The sequence below is a fragment of the Natator depressus genome, chromosome 5 (genome assembly GCF_965152275.1).
Source record: "Natator depressus isolate rNatDep1 chromosome 5, rNatDep2.hap1, whole genome shotgun sequence".
NCBI classification, from domain to species: Eukaryota; Metazoa; Chordata; order Testudines; family Cheloniidae; genus Natator; species Natator depressus.
In genome coordinates, this window is record NC_134238.1 from 83,604,149 (window position 1) to 83,624,019 (window position 19,871).

A 19,871-nucleotide genomic window follows, 5' to 3' on the forward strand; every position below is an offset into this window, starting at 1 on the left:
TTCTGTAACTCTACTCCGGGGGAATCTCTTTTGTTTTGTGGGTGTTAACGTACTTGTTGGCAATTATTTTGAGATAAGTTACCAAAATAATTGAAACTGGAGTGATTATATTGTGTTATTTTGACAAATAAAACATGCAGAATTTTAAAATATTGTGCACAGAATCTTTAGGTGCAGAATTCCCCCAGGAGTAATAGTTTAAATTCCTAGTCTACTCTCAAGCAATTGTCTCCTACTTTATTACAGTGACAGTCTGCAGCCTGCCCCGCCCTATCTTTTCCCCCTACAAGCTGTTTGTTACTTAATCACCCTACTGATGACACAAGTGGTTTAATGAATCACTAAACAAGTCTTTTATGAAATACCCTACAAGGCTCCAAAGTGCAAACATCAACTAACCTCTGTGGTCACCAAAGCAGAAGTCTGTGTTCTCACTGGTTGTCTCAAGAGTGCAGTATTGCCTTCAGTTGAGCATAACGGCCCCCATTTATGTTTTTGTAGGTCCACTACATCATTGCTTCCCAGACTCTGCAACTTAGGGAAATCCGAAAGGGTAACTTCAAAAGCAGGTTTTGGAAGAGACTCGTTTTTTGGAATCGGTTTTGATTTCCAGTTCATGGCTTTATGAGACCTGTCTAATTAAAACATGTAAAGTCAAAGAAGCCAACTATCACTAAATTATACCCAGATTTTTATGTCACCTCAAATGTCATGATATCCAAGCACGCTGATTGTAATAGAATAGTTTTAGGTCAACGATAACTCATTTTGAAGATGTTGGTACACTAATCATTATAATAAAGGTGCATAAAGATGAACCTAGGAGTAATTTTAAAGTTAGTTGCTTGCCTAGGAAGTTCTTCATATCAATCTACCTTATGTTGTGGAGTCAGCAAATAAGGTTATTCATGGTCCTCTCTCAAAAAGGGAGTCACCCGAAGAAGTATTCTCCCCATACCCCTTGACTTGGCACCTCGAGATTCAGAAACATATAGTCACACTAAACTAGAAACTACTAAATAGTTAACAATTATAATTTCTACTGCATATATTTTAACTAAGCCACATATTAGCACCTGTACCTGGTTTCAAAGCATCTCTGCCATACACAGAAGTATGAAGTGAACTTCTATTTGCTGTTCTGTCTGATGACTCACTTCCATCAAGCCTTTTATTGTCCAATTTCTGCTCATCGCCTTTTGATCTCCTCTGTAAGAAACAATGAATTGGCAATTGAATAAGAAACAACTGAATAAATGAAAACCTTTCCAGAAGATTTTTTAGTTACACTTGGTCAGATCACTATATTTGCATTACCATAACTTAAGTTATACTTAACTAGAATAACCTTAAGAGTTTGAACTTTAAATTAGTACTAAAATAACCAACACAGTTTGAGGACCAATAAAAATCAGAGGAACATCTTAGATTATTAAATCCGATTTACATTTTGTTATTTCTGCTATTTAGTTTTTGCATATCTCACAGTTTGGACAACAAAACTACATTAGTCCACTTATTTCTAATCAATTGGACTTTGAGGTTCTCATGACACTTCATGCTAATGCATACTTAGGCTCTGATCCTGCAACTGTATCTACATGGGTGGGCTACCGCACAAAGACAAGGTTTTACTGGAGTCAGTAGGGCTCAGCACTGGCGCAGGAGGCCAGCTATGTGGATGCAATTTCAGGACAGGCAGTCTGAGTCTGAGTCGGGCTATTACCAGCAAGAGAGTGAGTTTGTGCGTGGGGGGGGCGGAGGGTGAGAAAACCTGGATTTGTGCTGGAAATGGCCCAACTTGATGATCACTTTAGATAAGCTATTACCAGCAGGAGAGTGGGGTGGGAGGAGGTATTGTTTCATGGTGTCTGTGTATATAATGTCTTCTGCAATTTCCACAGTATGCATCTGATGAAGTGAGCTGTAGCTCACGAAAGCTCATGCTCAAATAAATTGGTTAGTCTCTAAGGTGCCACAAGTACTCCTTTTCTTTTTGCGAATACAGACTAACACGGCTGTTACTCTGAAACCTGTCAAAGCAGCCTATGCTGGTGGCAGCTGGAACGGAAATCCAAACCCCGCTATTTAGTCTCCTACCTGTGGCCTTTGATGGATGCAGCAAGAACTGCAGTATCTCTTTAATCTCAGTCAGAAACCTTGAGATACCCACCAAGAATTTCTGGCGATATGGTAAGAGGACAATTTTAATGCTACAAAAGAAGTGGCAACTCACAAAAATACTGGGAGAATTGACAACTCAGTTCAGAGATGTGTTTATTTGTTCAAATATATATTACTCCTTGGGGAATTCTGCACCACTGCGCAAGTGCAGAATTAATGTCCACCACAGATTTTTCCTCCAGCAGAAGAACTGATTCTTACAAGGAGGCTAAGGGAAGCCACGAAAGGGGTTGCACTATAATTAAACCTTTCACCCACCAGGGTCTGATGTGGTGCCAGAAGAGAGAGCAACTGGCTCATAGGCCAGAGGCTGCCTTCCTCACAGCACCCTGCCCACAGAGCCAGGTGATCAGGCACGAGGCATAGGGGAGGGTGAACAGAGCAGGGCACACAGGGCTGCTGGGAGGCTCACTCAGACTGGGATTCAGAAAGGCTAGTGGTGGGAACAGACTGGGGTTGAGACACGGAAGCTAGTGGGGTGACAACATTGAACCAGGAGCTGAATGTGAGTGGGGGTGAGGGGCCATATGCAGATATGCCTGGCTAAATGGAGGTACTGGGACAGGGCAGATGTGCCTGACTGAATAGGAGAGGCTAGGGGTCAGCCAGGGTCTGCATGGGGGAGGCTCCCTAACAATCCCCCACCCCTTCCAAAACCCACCAAAAAAAAACCTGTCCGTACTTCTCCCACCCACACCCAACAAGGCTCCAGGTTCACTTCCTGCCTCTTTCCCAGCAACTCAGCTCCTCCGTTACCCTGACTCCCCCAAGCTTTTGTACTACTTCTGAGGGGTGCAGGAAATACATTTCTGTATTGTAGTTCAAATGAACTATTACTCACAGTTCTGTATTAGTATGCCTAGTAAGGAATCTATTTGTCAGAAAACATTTCCTGAATTCTTTTTGGGGTCTGTATTGTTAGATGTACTTGACGACAGGTATTTTGAAATAAATTAACAAACTAATTGAAACTGGCATGATTATATTGTGTTATTTTGACAAATAAAAGATGCGGAATTTTAAAATATTGTGCATACTTGAATTGTAAGAGTTTCATAGAAATACTTCTATTGGTCTTCGATTCTGTAAAAAAAATCTTGCTGCTACAAAAATCTAAATCTAGTCTATATTACTGCTAATAACATCTCTCTAAATGCTGTTGTAGTAGCAATAGTGAACAAATAGTGATTATTCATTTTAAAGCTCACAGAAGAAGTTATTCACTTACCTTAGGAGTCTTTCTAGTCTCTTGTCTGACTGGACAAATTTGTTCGGCACATTCATTAACTATCCTGGAATGACTGTAGTGTTGAGAGTTGTTATAATTACACCGTGCACTGGCTAGTGAGTACATATTTGGTGCAGCATCAGACGAAGACAGCGAGCTGGAGTATTCACCAAGTGGAGTATATCCCATAACGCTACCAGATATATATTGAGAAAGAGATGAAGCGCCATTCCAGGACACATCTTCCGCACACATCTGTGGCCTAAATAAATACACCATTCCTTAGTTGAAGATTTTGTTCAATATCAAGGCAGGCATAATATTTTGCAAGAAAAGCATTGTCCATAATTTCAATTAAGTATTTACTCACTGCTTTCTAGATAAGTGTTTTAACCATAAAATTCAAGTTTTTCCTCAAACATGATTAAAATATTAATGTTTCTCTCCTTTTTACAGTTAAACTTTCATAATGGTTATTTAAAATTCAAAAACCACAATGATTCTACCTATAAAATATTTGTTACTGAGTTTCAAAACTATTCTGCTTTACTTAAAGTTATACTTCCCTATTTCAGCTTTAACAGTTGATGGGAAGTTCTTTATTATTTTGCCAGACTTCCTTGTGGTAAAGAGTGAGCTTAAACTAAAAGACAGAGAGGACTGAAAGTGTAATACAACTAAGAGGTGTGTGTGAATGCACTTCGCTACAAGGAATGGAATATGAAGTACTGAAACTTGTTTTAAAATACAGTTTAAAAACAGGAGTATAAATATAGTACTCTGTAGGACAGAATTTATCCCAATAAAACAATATAGTAAAAGGTGCTTAGATCAGTGGTTCCCAAACTTGTTCCGCCACTTGTGCAGGGAAAGCCCCTGCCGGGCCGAGCTGGTTTGTTTAGCTGCCGCATCCGCAGGTTCGGCCAATCACGGCTCTCAGTGGCTGCGGTTCGCTGCTCCAGGCCAATGGGAGCTGCTGGAAGTGGCGGCCAGTTCGTCTCTCAGCCCGCGCCACTTCCAGCAGCTCCCATTGGCCTGGAGCAGCAAACCGCGGCCACTCGGAGCCGTGATCAGCCGAACCTGTGGACAAGGCAGGTAAACAAACTGGCTCGGCCCGGCAGGGGCTTTCCCTGCCCAAGTGGCGGAACAAGTTTGGGAACCACTGGCTTAGATGGTAGATATTTGGGTTGTGCTTAGTGGCTAAAGGAAGCCTTACATACAGCTTCCGCAAATTCAACGTATCTGAAAGTTAAAAAAAAAAAAAAAAAAAAAAAAAAAAGAGAGAAAAAGGAAACATTTTCTAAATTGATATCAGTAAGGGCTCCACCACCCAGATCATGCCAAATTCTAAGCAGGCCTCTGAAAGTGAAGACACATTTCCCACATAAATTATATTTACAGATGTAAAGTGAACAGCTAGCGGTGACATTCTCAATTTGAGCAAACAAATGTTAGCTTATGCATATCCAATTTTAAAAACCAGTTTAGTGTGGCCAGAGTTTATAAGCCTGATGTTTTCCTATTTTCATATATCTGTTCAATTCTGGAATAAGCAGATACTTCAGATATGCAATACAAAATAAGAAATGCTCTTTCTCTGGTAGTAAGAGTTGTTTTGACTTCAGCCTATCCTAATTTATATGGAGAAATATGCACAATAGTGCATCAACCATTAACCTTCATTTTCTGACTTAAGTCCCCAACAATGCAACCTTAATCACAATATTGGTGCTTCTCACTATGTCTTTAATTATATTATATTCTGTCATAAATCAGACTTCAATTCAGCTCATCATTAAATGGATCAGAACAATCCAGAATACAGGCTGCATACAAAGAAAATGTTGTCACAATTCTGAGGTCGCCCGTGGGAAAAGTCAGTTAAGGCATAAAAAAAAGAACACAATCTTTGGGGGTTTTTTTTAAGGCAATAAATGAGTTGCAGGACACTGCAATTATGCCTAAAATGAAACCAACGCTTACCATTCTGAGAAACTAATAAAAAAGTTAGGACACTTACTGAATATGAAACCCAACCCTTCTAATTGTTGTTTTTTTCTTATCCTAATATACAGCATTAACAATCCATTTAGTAAAATCTACTTTTGGAAATCCTGAAAACTGCTACATTGAAAATAGATTTGTTTGGGGTTTTTTTTGCAAATGTATCTTATTCTTACTAGATTTACCTTTTAAAATAAGTTGGTTTTTTGTTTGTTTTTTTTTGGGGGGGGGGGGGGGGAGGAGGAGGGGAGCGCCAAGGAAGGACCTTGAAGATTCCTTATATCTAGAATGAAGGCATTTGGGGAGGCTCCCCCTTCCCCATTCTCAAGGGTCCTCCCTTCCCCTTCTATATATAACTATTGTTTCTCCCATCCATATAACAGTCTATCATTCTTCTACCCCAGGACTGAATGTGATTCCTTCCAGAGCCAAACACCACATCTGAATCAGCTAGATTAGGCACTGCAGAGCAACACGACTCTTCCTTGTCCTTCTCTAGTGACTCCACAATACCAGGTCTTTGGGATCAACAACCTAGGTACCAAATCTGTATCACTCAGAGAGCAATGCAGAAGTCTAAACCATTGGGCAAGCACTACTACAGTTAGAAGAATTAAAGCATTAGAGGCTCCTACTGCAATTTTGAAAAAGTAGTCAAAGTCAAGGCACTAGAAGGTTAAAATTACCCATATGAGATTCAGAAAAATACATACTTATCCACAGACTGTTCCTGAACACATGGGTAGTATGTAGTAGGAAAGACGCATGCTTCTGAGGGTTCTGACCATGCCACAGTGACTGTCGTGTATTTTGGGACAAACGGTTTGACATCTGCTGAGAACTTGAAGCCCTGAGAAACAAAACGTTTTTTGGATACATGCATTTTGAGATGAACCAAAAGTAAGTGGGGTGGAGGGGAACCAGCCTTCTCTATGAGAGCAAAACTGCACAAGAAAGAGCTAGTTTGTTCACTTGTTCTAATAATAATACTAATAGCTGTGAAACAACAAAATTCTCAGAAGGAAAGTGAAGGGGAAAACAACAAACAGCAAAGATTTGATTGCTTTGGAAAGTTATTTCCACATAATGCCTACATTTAACAGAAAACACACAAAGAAAGCTACATTACAAAAATGCTAGGATCCTGCTTAACATGTGAGATGCAAAAATAAGAATATTCCATTTTCAGATTAGTCACTTAATCAGTATAATCATCTCAGCAGATTATTAGCATTATTGTAAAAGCTGTCTCCAAAGGTACAGTAATTGTGACTGACTATAAGCATACTTTTTAAAAAATATGGATCAAACATTAAATTCTACATTTTTTTAATGAGATTGTCACAGCACTAATATATTCATATTGACGTGCCCAATTTTGGAGGTGTTCCACATGCTGGACTACTACTGCCTTCAAGAGGCCTTCTGAATGTAAAGGAGGCTCCAAAGTTAAAACCAGAATGTCTTTATTGATGTTACTTGTTGCTTGCACTTCATAGTTTGTGCTTGGACAAAGTAGTATTTCATAATTCTATTCATTCTAATACATGCAGTAAGTCATTTTAAAGCTGATTATATAGGTCTTCATAACTAAGACAATGGCATAACTTGCTTTATTAGTTCTCATTGTTAAAGCAGTAAAACAAAGTCAACTTCATGAACTGCTGTATCCATGCAAGGGCACATGGAGACTTGTTTATATAAATGTTTCACTGACAGTAATTTCAGTGTTTAGAATGCACATGAGCACCCTCTTGTGGTTAAGTGTGCACCTGGAAATTTGAGGATTAAGGCTTTTACAACCCAACAGATAATATGGATTCTTGGCTTCATGGGTTTGTCAGGAAGTGTGTCCACTTCAACTGTTGTCAAATGTATCCTGGCCATTTAAATACAAAATATAGATTGCATTGGTGAGAAATAGGACATGAAATATGTACACACGAATATAAAAACAAATCCAAGTTATTTTTGGAGTTAAAGCTTAGTTACCAGACAAATGAATAAGGCATAAATAATACCAACCATAAAAATACTTTTAATTTGGGTTGATCATTAATTTTAAGAACACCTCAGTCTGACTGGGAGATCTCTACGGAATCTAGTGCCATATTGGTTATATATGTACATTTTATATTTGACACACAACCTAGGGGGCATTATTTACAGAATGAATGTAATAGAAGACTACCCCATAGCATAGTTGACTCTTAAAAGTAATGGGTTCCTTTCATACATATTCTCTCTCTCTCTCTCTCTCATACACACACACTTCACCATGCCTACAGTGTGTTTAGTCTCTTAACATGAGATTTTGGTTCTTAAGGTACTGGTGCAATATATTCACTGAATGCTTATTCAAGTACATTTCCTGCTGATAACGCTGTAATGGTAAAAAGACTGATTTTAGTCAAAGAACTTGAAGCATTCTAGAGCAGTTTCCTTTAAGTATGCTCTTAATATTGTATATACTTCTTTGAATTACTTGCTTCTCTCCTCCACAAGTATCTGACAAAAGTAACTATTTCAGGGCTTTGGGAGAAAAGTATATTTCACATATAAATCAGCACGTAGAATTTTAGTCTCCTATGCTGCACAAAATACTCACAAAAGGTTTTTAATTCTTTGGGATAATTAGAACAAACACCATCTTTAAAAATTAATAAGATATTTCAGTTACTACATAAGCTCCTGACTCTCCTACTATTTGTGGTTTCATAAACATATATTCCTTTTCATAAAAAAGTTTCTCTCTTCCTTGATGTTGCGTGAAAGCCTCACACAAACAACAGAGTCTGGATTCTGTAAAGGCTTATGCACGTATTTAAGTTTTTGCAGGATTGACATCTCAATCCTGCAACTGGATCTGAGGAGGCAGACGCCAACGCCTATGCAGAGAGCCATAGAGGTTGCATGGATCCAGCAGCAGAATCAGGGACAAACACTACTTGGACTAATCAGGAGTAAAATTACAACACGGCTGCTACTCTGAAACCCTGTCATACATGCTTGAGTGTTTGCAGAATCCATTAAACCCATTCCCAAGCAACACCAGCTACACAGAAAAGAGCCATTTCTTTACACCAGAATAAGATTGTTCACACAGGAGGTTATACCAGTAGATCTATATGCACACTTTAGCTTACACCAGTATAACTTTCCCATATAGACAAGTCTTAAGACTTCACAAAGAAAGTGTGAAACTTATGACAGGCAAAGACCTGCCTCTCCCACTGCAATCAGAGCCATATATAAGCAAATCCCTACACCTGGACATGGCTCTGCACGCACACAGAGCTCACCTGCACGGATCTGATTGTAAGATCAAGGCTAAACAACTGTTAAAAGCACAAGAAAAACTTAAAGACAAGGTATCTCCCTGACCCGGCTCCCTTTCAGCTGCAGTAATACCGGTGGAGTACTTGCAGCAACAGCAGGTAAAGTATTTTCAGACCAGAAGTATCATTTCAAGTTGATGGTCCCTTTAAAAAGAAAGCCACTGGACTCAAAGGCCAGTTCGGAGCCCCTTAACCCGTCACACGCAGGGCCAAGGCTGAGGCCGCCGCTGCTTCCACCCCAGGGCAGAGCTGCAGAGCGCACGAGTCCGCAGGGGCAGTCCAGCGCCGGGGGAGGTTTCCACCCGGCTCCCCGTGCAGGACACGGACCCCCGGGGGCAGGTCCGGGCGGCTGCTCCGCGGGGATGGTAAGTGATTCCCCCGACGGCTCCCCCGACGCCGCTGTCAGGGACTCGGGAACGGCATAGGGCGCCTCGGGGCCAGCGGTGCAACCAGGCCCCCGCTTATGTAACGGCTGGGGGGCTCCGCGGCCCAGAGCCGCCTCCCCGCCCTTACCTCGCTGGCCGTGCCCGGCTCCCGCTCCGTGGCCATGGCTGGTCGGGAAGGGCAACAACACCACACGCCGCCTCTCCCCCAAACCAGCTCCCGAGCCCGACTGGCCGACGACGCCCGCCAAAGACGTCAGAAGGGCCGCGGCGCAGCTGGTTCTACGTCACCTTCCAATCAACGGCAGCAGCGAGGGACTGACGAGGAGCCTGTTGGTCTGGTCACGTGACCGTACTGCCCAACCTGCCACCCAAGAGTTTGAAGGTAGTGCGCAAGACTGGGTGACACGCTCCTGTGCGTGTGCCTCACGGAAAGGTGCTTGTGTTATTTTGTGAAAATAATCCATTTGGAATGATGGTATTTTTGTCCGTTTTCCAGCGTTTTCCCTCTTATCTGGCTCTTGCAGTCCATGGCCAAATAACCACTATAGTGGTATGTTTGTAGACTATTATAATTTGGAAATGCTCCCTTATGAGGGATAGTATTACGTGTTAGGATATAGATATTCAGGCCTGTCTGTAAAGGCCTATACTCTGAGAATTTAGGTGTATTCTTAGCACTTCACTAGTTATAGAGGTATAAAAGAATCAAAATCACTGTCTGCCAGTGTAAGGGCCTTCTCTTACTGTGACAGTCTGAGGCCCTGTTCTTAGGCTAAGGCCTTTGGCTAAGCAGCAGAGGCAGCCATAAGCTGGGAAGTGACCGGTCACCTCCTCACATTCCAAACTAGTCACACTGAAATAAGGTGCTATTGGGCTGTTAGGAATACAATCCTGTCATGATAATACCTATCACCTCCAGAGAAAGGGAAGTGCCTAGAAGATGTAAAAGGACACTTAGTTTGATAGCATCCTGTCGGGCAAGAACTCACTTATCAATAGACACAGCTGGGAAACCCTTATGTCTTTATAGATGTAGTTGTGAAATCTTCATTTCTGTGTTGTTCTATCATTGTAGTCCCCATTTCCCTATTTGTCAGTATAATCTCTGTCTGGTTCTGAGATTGTTTGTCTGCTGTATAATTAATTTTGCTGGGTGTAAACTAATTAAGGTAGTGGGATATAATTGGTTAAATCATGTTACAATAGGTTAGGATTGGTTAGTTAAATTTCAGGAAAATGATTGGTTAAGGTATAGCTAAGCAGAACTCAAGTTTTACTATATAGTCTGTAGTCAGTCAGGAAGTAAAGGGGGGAAATGGCAACAGGGAATTGGAATCATGTTTTGCTAAGGGGGGGGAAGTGGGAATGGGAAAATTGGAATCATGTTTTGCTAAGGGGCAGGGAATGGGAACGGGAACAGGGACACAGGTAAGGCTCTGTGGTGTCAGAGCTGGGAAGGTGGACACTAAGGAAGGAAACTGGAATCATGCTTGCTGGAAGTTCACCCCAATAAACATCAAATTGTTTGCACTTTTGGACTTTGGGTAGCGTTGCTCTCTGTTCATGCGAGAGGGACCAGGGAAGTAAGTGGGTGAAGGAATAAGCCCCCTAACATTATGAACCTAGGCATTTGGTGATGTGCCCTGGAGGCAAGGGTTGGTAACACGGCATAGTTGTGTGCCTCAGTTCACCACAGCTACTCTCCAATTTTATTAAAGTTGTATGCCTTTTTCATTCACTCGTTTGTTATTTAACCCCAAGATTGTTACAACCATCTGAGAACACTTTATTCCCATCAATCACTGCACAAATTAATCAGGCACATTTCTTTCCATTTTCACCATTTCTATTTATATTTGCAGCATCTCTATAAACTCCCCGTCCTGTTTGTTTCCCCAGGACGACAGCAGCGCAGTAATAATAAAACAAGGCATCTAGAGCCAGCTAATAGGCACATGCACACAACATCTAAGGCTGCTCTTACACATAGTGAGAAAGAGAATGAGAACTTCTTAGCGTAGGGGCAACTGAAGGCCTCTCAATTTCTTCCCTCCTTCCTATTTAAAATAATAAATTTTAAAAAGTGTGTGTGTGGGGGGATACTTTACACCACCACTCCCAACCACAGAGCTTTGGCCATCAAGAAAGCACCACATTCATCCCTCTGAGACTTGCTATGAGTACATCAGCAATGCAAAATTCAATTTCTTGAATGGAAGTTTGTGCCCAGTACTCCCCTTTGCATATGATATTTCTGAGTAGTCTTGAACAAAGTACTTGCCAGTTGATATGTGTGGTGTCTTCTCTCTTAAAAAAACCTGATGACTGAGTGGTGATAAACATTGCAGTGCCTAAAGTTCCACATCAAGTCAATACAGGACCCTCCTTGTCCTGTATTTCAACAATAACAATGCAAAGACTCAAAAATTGATACAAGTGTATGATTTTGCACCAGCAACAAAACATTGTGGGGTGGCATCCTGTAAACTTTTCATGCAAATGTCCTTTATGGCATGTAGTTAGAGCTATTTTGGTTCCAGAATATTAAAGACAAGGTTGATGAAGTAAAATCTTTTATTGGATCAACTTCTGTTGGTGAGATTTCAAGCTACACGGAGCTTTTCTTCAGGTACCTCTCCCAGATCTGAAGTAGAGCTTGGTGTGGCTTGAAAGCTTCTCTCTCTCTCACCAACAGAAGTTGGTCCAATAAAAGATTTTACCTCATCCAATTTGTCTCTATTTCCTTTAAAAGTTAGTAGTCACTCATATGAAGATGTGTTTTGGAAAAATTACTTACTCATAGCTGCTGTTCTCTGAATGTGTTGTCTTTGCAGCCCTCCACTGCAAGCCATGTGGGTCAGATACATGACTCCATCAAGGAAACAAGGAGAGTTTATCACCACCATTGTGAGAAGCATGCACAAGCACATTTTTTTGCCGAGGCAGTTCCATTTTTATGACAGTTGTGTGCAACTGTGTGTTTATGATCATAAGTAAAATTTCTATTTCTTCCACAAAATCTTTTAATAATCTGAAGTAATGATATAGAAGAACTGCACTAGTAGAGAGCCCATTCTCAATGTCTGTAACATGTCTGAAATATATTTCCAATGTCTGATTTACATTGAGCTAAGTCAGTTAACTTTATGAAAAATAAAAAACAAGGATGACATTTTCACTCTTAGAAGGATCTCATTGTTTAAACTTTTGTCATGCTTAGCAATGTGCTTGTACAAACATGAACATAAAATACCAACATGTAAATTTACTAAAGACAGCCAGCCCCAATTTAAATCTGATATAGCCACAGGCACTTGGTATGTCTATTGACCAGTGCAAGGATAGAACTTTGAGACAATTAAGGTGACTAATTTAGAAGCGAAGAGCTCAGTGTAAGCTCAAAAACTTGTCTCTCTCGCCAACAGAACTTGATCCCAAAATATTACCTCACCCACCTTGTCTCTCTTGTCCTGGGACCAAACACAGCTACAACATAATTTATGAAGTTACATTAATGATTTTTGAGATTCAGCTCTACAAAGTACTTAATGAAAGACATTAAGACAATTCTAGCCCCAATGGCCTTATCAACCTATACCATTCTACAATCTAATGCTTTTAATCTACACACAGTTCTGAATATACTGACTCCAGTGGAACAGCCCTTACTCTATCCTATTCACCTTTCAAGGATGTATTCTCAGGCCACAGCTTATTGCACTGTGATTAAGTATTAACCATGATTCATGGGCTAGACTATTGTCAGCTAATATATTTTCCCCTCCTACACCTCCAGTAAACAGCATGGCTTGCTCATATACTTAAATTTTTGACAAATTATGCCTTTCTAAAGGGAAGCACTAATGTCAAGAGACCTTTAGGGAGAAGGCCTAGTTAGCAGTCATTTACTTTTGACTCATGTATAATGGCATAGTAGAGAGTCAAATACCTGCACATTGCCTAGAAATCCACAAATACAGATGCCTGAGCTGATACCCCAGCTATCTTAGCGGGGTGTAAGCTTACTGTAGCAACTTTGATTTGGATTTACACTACACCCTGTGAAAGTGTATTGCCAGGCTTGGGTTGAGATGGCATAGATATAAAATTATAGCAGGAAGTTCTTCAGAAGGGAATGAGTGGTCAGAAGACCTAGATACAGCTAATACCTGAACAGCATGGAATTTTTGCTATTCACTGAATGCAAACTCAAGCAGCACAAGGCATATTTATAATCTTAAAGCCAGGACAGCCAACTGCATTCTCCAGCTGGTTTTAGTGTGATCTTCTGACTAGCTTCATCATACTAAAGTGATTTGAGAGGTGGCTCAAATAGCCTAAGGGCAGCAAAGTGATGGGGCACATTCTGTTGTGGGGCCGCAGAGCCTATATTAGCCTGTTTTGTGAAGAGATTCTTGATTCAGAGTAGTCAGCCAGCAACTGTGTCTTCCCAGAGACAGGCATTATGTCATAGCGGAGAACTATGTCCCTGTGAAGCCACGGTTGTGGTTTTTTTCCACCTATGCAGTGATTTCATGATCACTTTTGGACAGGTACCTCCTCCTCCACTAGTTTAGCTTTAACACCTAAATTCTATGTAGTTGATTCCGATCCGCTAACACAAGATTTCTTAGAAAGACTTCACAAAAGTAAGTATCTAGAATTGAGAGTGTTTATTTCTTCAGACCCCTTGTGAAGAGTCGGGAAGCCATGGGCTTTGAACTAGTCAAACATATGCAATTACAATGCTGTACATCGTTTCAATACTGAGTTACTCAAGTTTCTAAAGAAAAAAAACACATGTAATAAGTGAAAGTCTATAGTCAAGACATAGACATGCAACATGAACACTTTATTAAACAAAAGTAATTTAATAAAAAGTCAAATAGGCATTTATATTACAGTAAAGGAATATGTTTTTATTAATCTTTAGACACCATAGCAGCCTACTTGGAATTGCATTTGACTGAGCTCTGTTGCTGTGAATAATACAGCTCATGCACAGATACGGATGTATGTTTTGTACATTTTTTTCAAGTATTCACTGAATACTACCAACATATATACACTCATATACATAAAGTTCCAGAAGATTTAATAGAAGATTTCCAGAAAAAAAAAGTTCATTTTTGTTGGTCTTTCGGAAGAGGTCTTCTAAAGAGAAGGATGTGTGGTTCTGTGGAAATAAGATTCAACGCAAATTTCAATGTTATCCTGCAATATTTATCATTGCCAGTCCTGCACATTTGTGTACAGCAGCTTAGTACTCAATTACTACATTTAATAGAGAAAACGTTAAGTCTCCCCACTGAGTGTAAGAAAAATGACCATTCCTATTAGTGCCTTCAAGCTTGCCCCTCTATATGGGGTAAAACTTTTAGAAGCACCTGAGAGACTTAGGATCTTAAGCCAATTAGGTGCTTTTAAGAAGTTTTACCCTTGGTGCCAAGAGAGGCCACTCAAAATTAAGATGGGAATTACTATAATAGTTAAGTATTTCCATGAATGCTCAAGTTTCAAATACTTGGAAGGTTAAACGTTGAGTGACTGATCAGCACATTTTAGTGTGAAATTATATTTTTCTATGTGTAACTGTAATGCATAAGCATATGATCATGTTTCGGTAAGGAATTTGTACCAGTTTAACAGAAGACTATTGCTAGTACCGTAAAGTCAGTAGAGTTTGATTTTTTGCAACATTTCCATACCAAACCTTCCTAATGTAGATGCAGTTTATATTGGCTTATACTAGCAAGAGCACCTTTATGCTCCATTATCAACACTACAGGTTGGCTATACTAGCCAACCTTTTCTAGTAGAGAGCTGGCTTGTCGGTTTTAAACTGGCTCAAGAGTGTCCCCACAAGTGGGTACATTGATTTAACTAGATCGATTTCTAGGCAGGTCTAGTTAATTGATTCAACCTCCTTGTTTAAACAAGACCTTCAGGCCAAGTGGTGCATCCACATCCTTAACCAGGAGAGTGAAATACAGTAAGTCATTGGAAGGAAAGGCCACACTTGCAGAAAATTTGCATCGACCTTTGGTTGAATTTGCTTGCTGGTTCTTCCAAACAGCAAACTTGGAAGACCACTGAGATCACCTGCAGTTTGTCCACTGACAGTTAACATAACTGTCAGTCAGGTTTGTACTAGTTTTATTCTTAAACACTCATGATAAGTACCAAAGTAGGGTCTGAAATTGAGTCACTTGTACTTTGATACAAAGATTATAATACAGTTTAATGTTAAATGCTTTATTTAGTATGTCCCTTCAGTTAAGATCTTCTAATCTTTAACCTTTGTCGTTTCTAGCAAATCAGCTATAATATAGCCACTTGGACGACAGTTTTATTCTGGTTCACGAAGACCAAGTTATACAGTTACCTACATCGAAGGGCTTGTCTACACTGGCAATTAACAGCACTGCAACTTTCTTGCTCAAGGGTGTGAAAAAACACACCCCTGAGCACAGCAAGTTGCAGCGCTGTAAAGTGCCAGTGTAAACAGTGCCCCAGTGCTGGGACCTACGCTCCTCGTTGAGGTGGTTTTTTTTTTTAATAAATAAAATAAATAAATAGAGTGTGCCACAACCACACAAGGCACCTTAGAGCGCTGCCATGGCAGTACTTTAGCGTTGCCAGTGTAGAGTAGCCCTTAGTGTCTAAGCTTTAATCTAGCACAGATAGCAACTTGTCAGTTTTCTAGTTCAGGGCTTGAAAAGTTTGAGAGCTACAAACTAGACATGAGATGCCCACTAGTTAGACCCAGAGAAATCCTGCCCTGGATCTAAAAAATACGTGTTAGGGAAATTTGAAGCCACACCCTCCACCCCTTCCCATTCTCCCCCCACAAAAAATGACCTCAATGCTTCTCCACGGCTGTTAGTTTTCCCAAGCAACTACAGAGCTGTGACAATCTTTTGATTCCTGTAACATTGGGTATTGCTAATAGGAAAAGATTCAGGGTGTCCTTTTAATCCCAACAAGTACCTGCGTAGTCAGTTAAAAGTGCCATTATAGCAATAGAACAGTCATTCTATTTACCTGGCTCATGGATCATGTAATGGACCCAGCCAAGACTTTGCTGGACACCAAGTCTTCTCCATTCCTCTTCAGACATTAGATGGGTTTTTGGTACTTGCTTTGAAAGCTCTCTGGGTAACATCACATGTCTGTTGAAGATATAATAGTACTAAAGTTATCCTACAGTACAGATCAGTTTTCTTTTTGAGGACACCCGTATTTGTAGGCTATAACCCTTACTGCCTTTCCTAGAGAAACGTCTTAAGCAGGACTCAGTCTGCCAGACACCAGAAAAACTATATCCTCCAGATGGATGATATCAGGCAACTTGGCAATATCCTGACCACCAGTGGGAAGCCCAGTGCACTTTTCCTAAGATATTGTGCCCCTCCCGATCTATTTTGGTCAGCTGCTAGAAGGATGCCCACCATCTGTTCTCAAGTTTCCTGGGAGAGACACCAACTGTTCTACATGTTGATGTACCAATGGCAATATACGGGCTATTTAAAGATTCAATAGTTTTAATTCATGCAGATTTAAGTATTCATATTAAAATACTTTTAAGCTTAAAAGAGGTGGTATGCTAAATCTTGAAATCCAAGAGCCAGTACTGTAGATGTTAAACATTCAGCCGTGTAAGGGAAGGTATAATCATGCACTCCATTCCCTACTTCATCTGAAATATATTTGAGCCAGGAGAGAATGCCTGCCTAGTCAAAGCAAAGAGTGCTCCTGGCACTTGGTTATTGCCACACTGTTTAAGAGACAAAGGAAACTCCTATCTACTTGATCAGATAAATGAATCAGGACTGGTGGTATAAGAATGTTGCCTAAAACCACTTATGACAGCCAAGTCAACTGCTGACCAACATAATCTCACCTCCGCCCTTGAATACCAAACTGTACATGCAGATCACAAACCTATCTTCATGAGAGTAACATTTAATAAAGTCACGAAACAGAGGCACTGTAATGTATTTCATAGGGTACTGAGGAGTCTGTTGACCTCTTCCCTCTCAGACCCTCTCTTCCCTATTATGCAAACTGGTCACACAGCATTGTTTCAGGCTTGAATGAACAAAACACTCAAGTGGGGTAAGCAAGAGGTCATCTATCCCATAGCCTTGCACTCAATGTCATTAACCTGCATAAGGAGTCAGCAATATACCCCGACCAAAACTTCCCACAGAAAGCATGGCATCTTTACTACTAAGATTTGTTCAGGGTAGTGTGTGTTAATACACTTCAAGTTAGCCTCCCAAGACTCCCTTGCATTACAGAACAGCTACACCCGAAAAGGCTAAGTGCACATCTGCCCAGGCCACGTGGTCTCACCGAGCGTCTATAAAGTGACTAGAGCAGGAATTGCCTCACTCTGAAGTAGTGAAAGCAGAGTCAGGTTCTGGAGGGAGCCAAAGGCGCCTCCCCTGATGTGGCCAACAGGCAGTTGCCATTGTTGCCCCCCCATTCCAGAGATCAGGATTGTTTACAGGTAGTAAAACGCAGTCCCACCAATGTCTGCTCCGAGCGGGTAAGGGGACCTGCGAGCCCGCCAGTGCTCAACAATGGCCGCTAGAGAGTGTCCCCAATGAATTTCGGGGACAGTGAGCTCACAGCAACTCTCCCAAGATCAACTCCAGGAAACCTGGCCTCCCTGGGAGACGGCGCCGAGCGCTCCGAGCAGCGCCCGCGACTTAGTCACTGGCTCGCGAGCCCCTTCAGCGCACACAGCCCGACCGCCCCAGGCTCCCCTCCCCCCGCGCAGGGCCCATTGTTCCCCCAACCCCTGCGGAAGGAGCAGCCCTCCCCTCATTTCCCGGGGCGGACTTGGCGGCGGCTGCGCTCCAGGCGGGCGGAGAGAGCCTGAGTCGGGTCCCGATATTAGAGCGCCATATTCTGACCCGAGCCCCCTCGCAGCCCCAGAAGAGCCAGTGATCCCTTCCACACCCCCAGAGGGGAGCAGCGGGGCAAAGCATTTACACCCCCCACCCCAGAGAGCGCTGCGCCCCGCGCCTCCTCCCCGGAGGCCCCTACGCGCGGCCAGCCAGCTCACGCCCCGCGGCACGGAAGGGGGTGAAGGACAGCGAGAAGCAACTCACGCACCGATACTCGTAGTGCTCGTCAAAGTATTTGTCGGAGTAGTAGATCTGCTTGTGGGCCATGGCGGAGGCAGCTACACCAGCAGCACCCAACTCGCGTTCCTCAACCTGAGGCAGCGCCCGCTGATTAACTGACCCCTTCAGCTTTCCACTCAATTTGAATCCAACAATTCAACGTTTATTGGCGGGCGGTGCCAGCCAATCACAGAACGCGCTATCACATACGTCAGACAATTACATCACCCGTACCCTCCACTTTCTCCCGACCAAGCATTTAGAGGCCATGAGAGCGAAGGGTATGGCGTATGAGTGGGACGGTTAAAGTGCGGTGCGCGCGCAGAGGTTGGGAGGGAGTTGGAGTCAGCGCGTGCGCTCGCTCAGGCCGTTTGGTCTTCCCCAGACATGCGCTTGCCTCGTGAGCTGCAGTGGGGCGGTTAGGGGCGGGATGGGTTGCGGTTGCCAGCGGTTAGGGAACGGGGCGGGTTCCAGTATTGTACACTTCCTTCAGCTTCATGTGCGGATGAAGCTGACAGGCTGCTGAGCTGCCCCGCTCCTCCCGACATAGGGGCCGATCCTGCTCGTCTCCTACCCTCTGCTGAGGCGTGTCTCCCGCAGCGCCCCCCCACAGCGCTACTTACCTGCTGCAGCTAGCAGTGAGAGGCGGTCTGGGTGTGCTTATACTGTAGTGTCAGCACAGGATTCAAACAGGCTCAAGCCTAACTCCTTCCCCTGCTCCCGAATCACACTAACCTGGAGCTGGCACCTAGGACCCTATGGGAGTCGAGGGTTGAGGCCTGAGTCAAGCCAGGAATCAGGGTTCAAGCCCTATCATTTTACAGTGTAGACATAGCCTCATTGGACTTGTGCTCTCTCTGGGAGTACCCTAGAAGTATCCCATGGGCAGCCTGGCTTTGTCTGCTGGACAGTCAAATTTCTCCACACTGCACCATGAACAAAAGGCCAGAGTGACACATTTTGGGAGGGCACTAGGAAGTCTGGGATATGGGTGGCTGGACTTGGACCTGTTTAATGCAGTGGATAGGCTGTATCTGCAGGTGGGAATCAGGGTTCAACAATTCCTAACCTGGGGTTACAAATAAATGTAGCTGCTCAAGCCTTACGTTAACAAATCCCCTCTGCTAACTCAAGTTTTCCTAAATTTGCACTTACATTGCACTGTAGACATGCTGTCTGGCTACTCTGCTGTCTGTTCTTACCTCAGATTACAATAGTGGTGGAGACCTGGGGTACGTCTACACTGCAAAAATAGCAGTGTAGATGTCCTTGCTCAGGTTGGAGCCCATACTCTGAAATCCACTGGCGTGGTGTGACCTCCGAAGCAGTAGGAGGACAACTGGCACATAAATACTGCTGGTCTGTGGGAAGAACCCATTAGTTTTAACCCTCCCCTTCTTTCCTTAAGTAGGCAATAGGGGTTAGTTAGTGCTCAACTACCCCAGCACACAGTGCACTGGCTGCCAAGCAATGTCCAGGAGCTGATTAATTAGGCACTTGTGTTGTCTTTTCCTGAATGGGAATACCGTGCTGTGATAGGCGAGGGATAGTCTCGAAGCTGGGGCCGGTGAAGGAGATATCCTCACAGCTAACG

General features: G+C 42.5%; 2 protein-coding genes across 4 annotated transcripts in view; both read right to left on the reverse strand.

Annotated features, from left to right (window-relative positions):
- SECISBP2 (SECIS binding protein 2) overlaps positions 1 to 9,403 on the reverse strand; it is a 47,779-nt gene extending 38,376 nt beyond the window's left edge. For 2 of the 3 annotated variants that reach the window (XM_074953096.1, XM_074953095.1), the window contains exons 1-5: positions 9,268 to 9,403; positions 6,130 to 6,266; positions 3,413 to 3,674; positions 1,083 to 1,209; positions 400 to 635 (exon numbers count right to left, since the gene is read on the reverse strand). In XM_074953096.1, coding sequence (XP_074809197.1) covers positions 400 to 635; positions 1,083 to 1,209; positions 3,413 to 3,674; positions 6,130 to 6,266; positions 9,268 to 9,303 — 798 coding nt within the window. In that variant the 5' untranslated portion in view covers positions 9,304 to 9,403. Of the gene's footprint in view, positions 1 to 399; positions 636 to 1,082; positions 1,210 to 3,412; positions 3,675 to 6,129; positions 6,267 to 9,267 lie in introns of those variants that run through there. The other variant, XM_074953097.1, reaches the window with a different exon arrangement.
- A 4,411-nt stretch (positions 9,404 to 13,814) lies between these two features.
- CKS2 (CDC28 protein kinase regulatory subunit 2) lies at positions 13,815 to 18,554 on the reverse strand. Its single transcript, XM_074954052.1, has 3 exons — positions 18,267 to 18,554; positions 16,185 to 16,312; positions 13,815 to 14,316 (listed from the first exon to the last, which is right to left on the reverse strand). The coding sequence occupies exons 1-3, from the start codon at positions 18,323 to 18,325 to the stop codon at positions 14,264 to 14,266; spliced, it is 240 nt and encodes a 79-aa protein (XP_074810153.1). The 5' UTR covers positions 18,326 to 18,554; the 3' UTR covers positions 13,815 to 14,263.
- Between the last annotated feature and the right edge of the window lie 1,317 nt (positions 18,555 to 19,871).

Excerpts from the sequence above, each read along its gene's own strand:
- CKS2 (XM_074954052.1), bottom strand. The coding sequence starts at position 18,325 with ATGGCCCACAAGCAGATCTACTACTCCGACAAATACTTTGACGAGCAC. Across the intron at positions 16,313-18,266 it reads GACGAGCACTACGAGTATCG|ACATGTGATGTTACCCAGAG; the intron begins GTGCGTGAGTTG and ends TATCTTCAACAG. Across the intron at positions 14,317-16,184 it reads TTACATGATCCATGAGCCAG|AACCACACATCCTTCTCTTT; the intron begins GTAAATAGAATG and ends TTATTTCCACAG.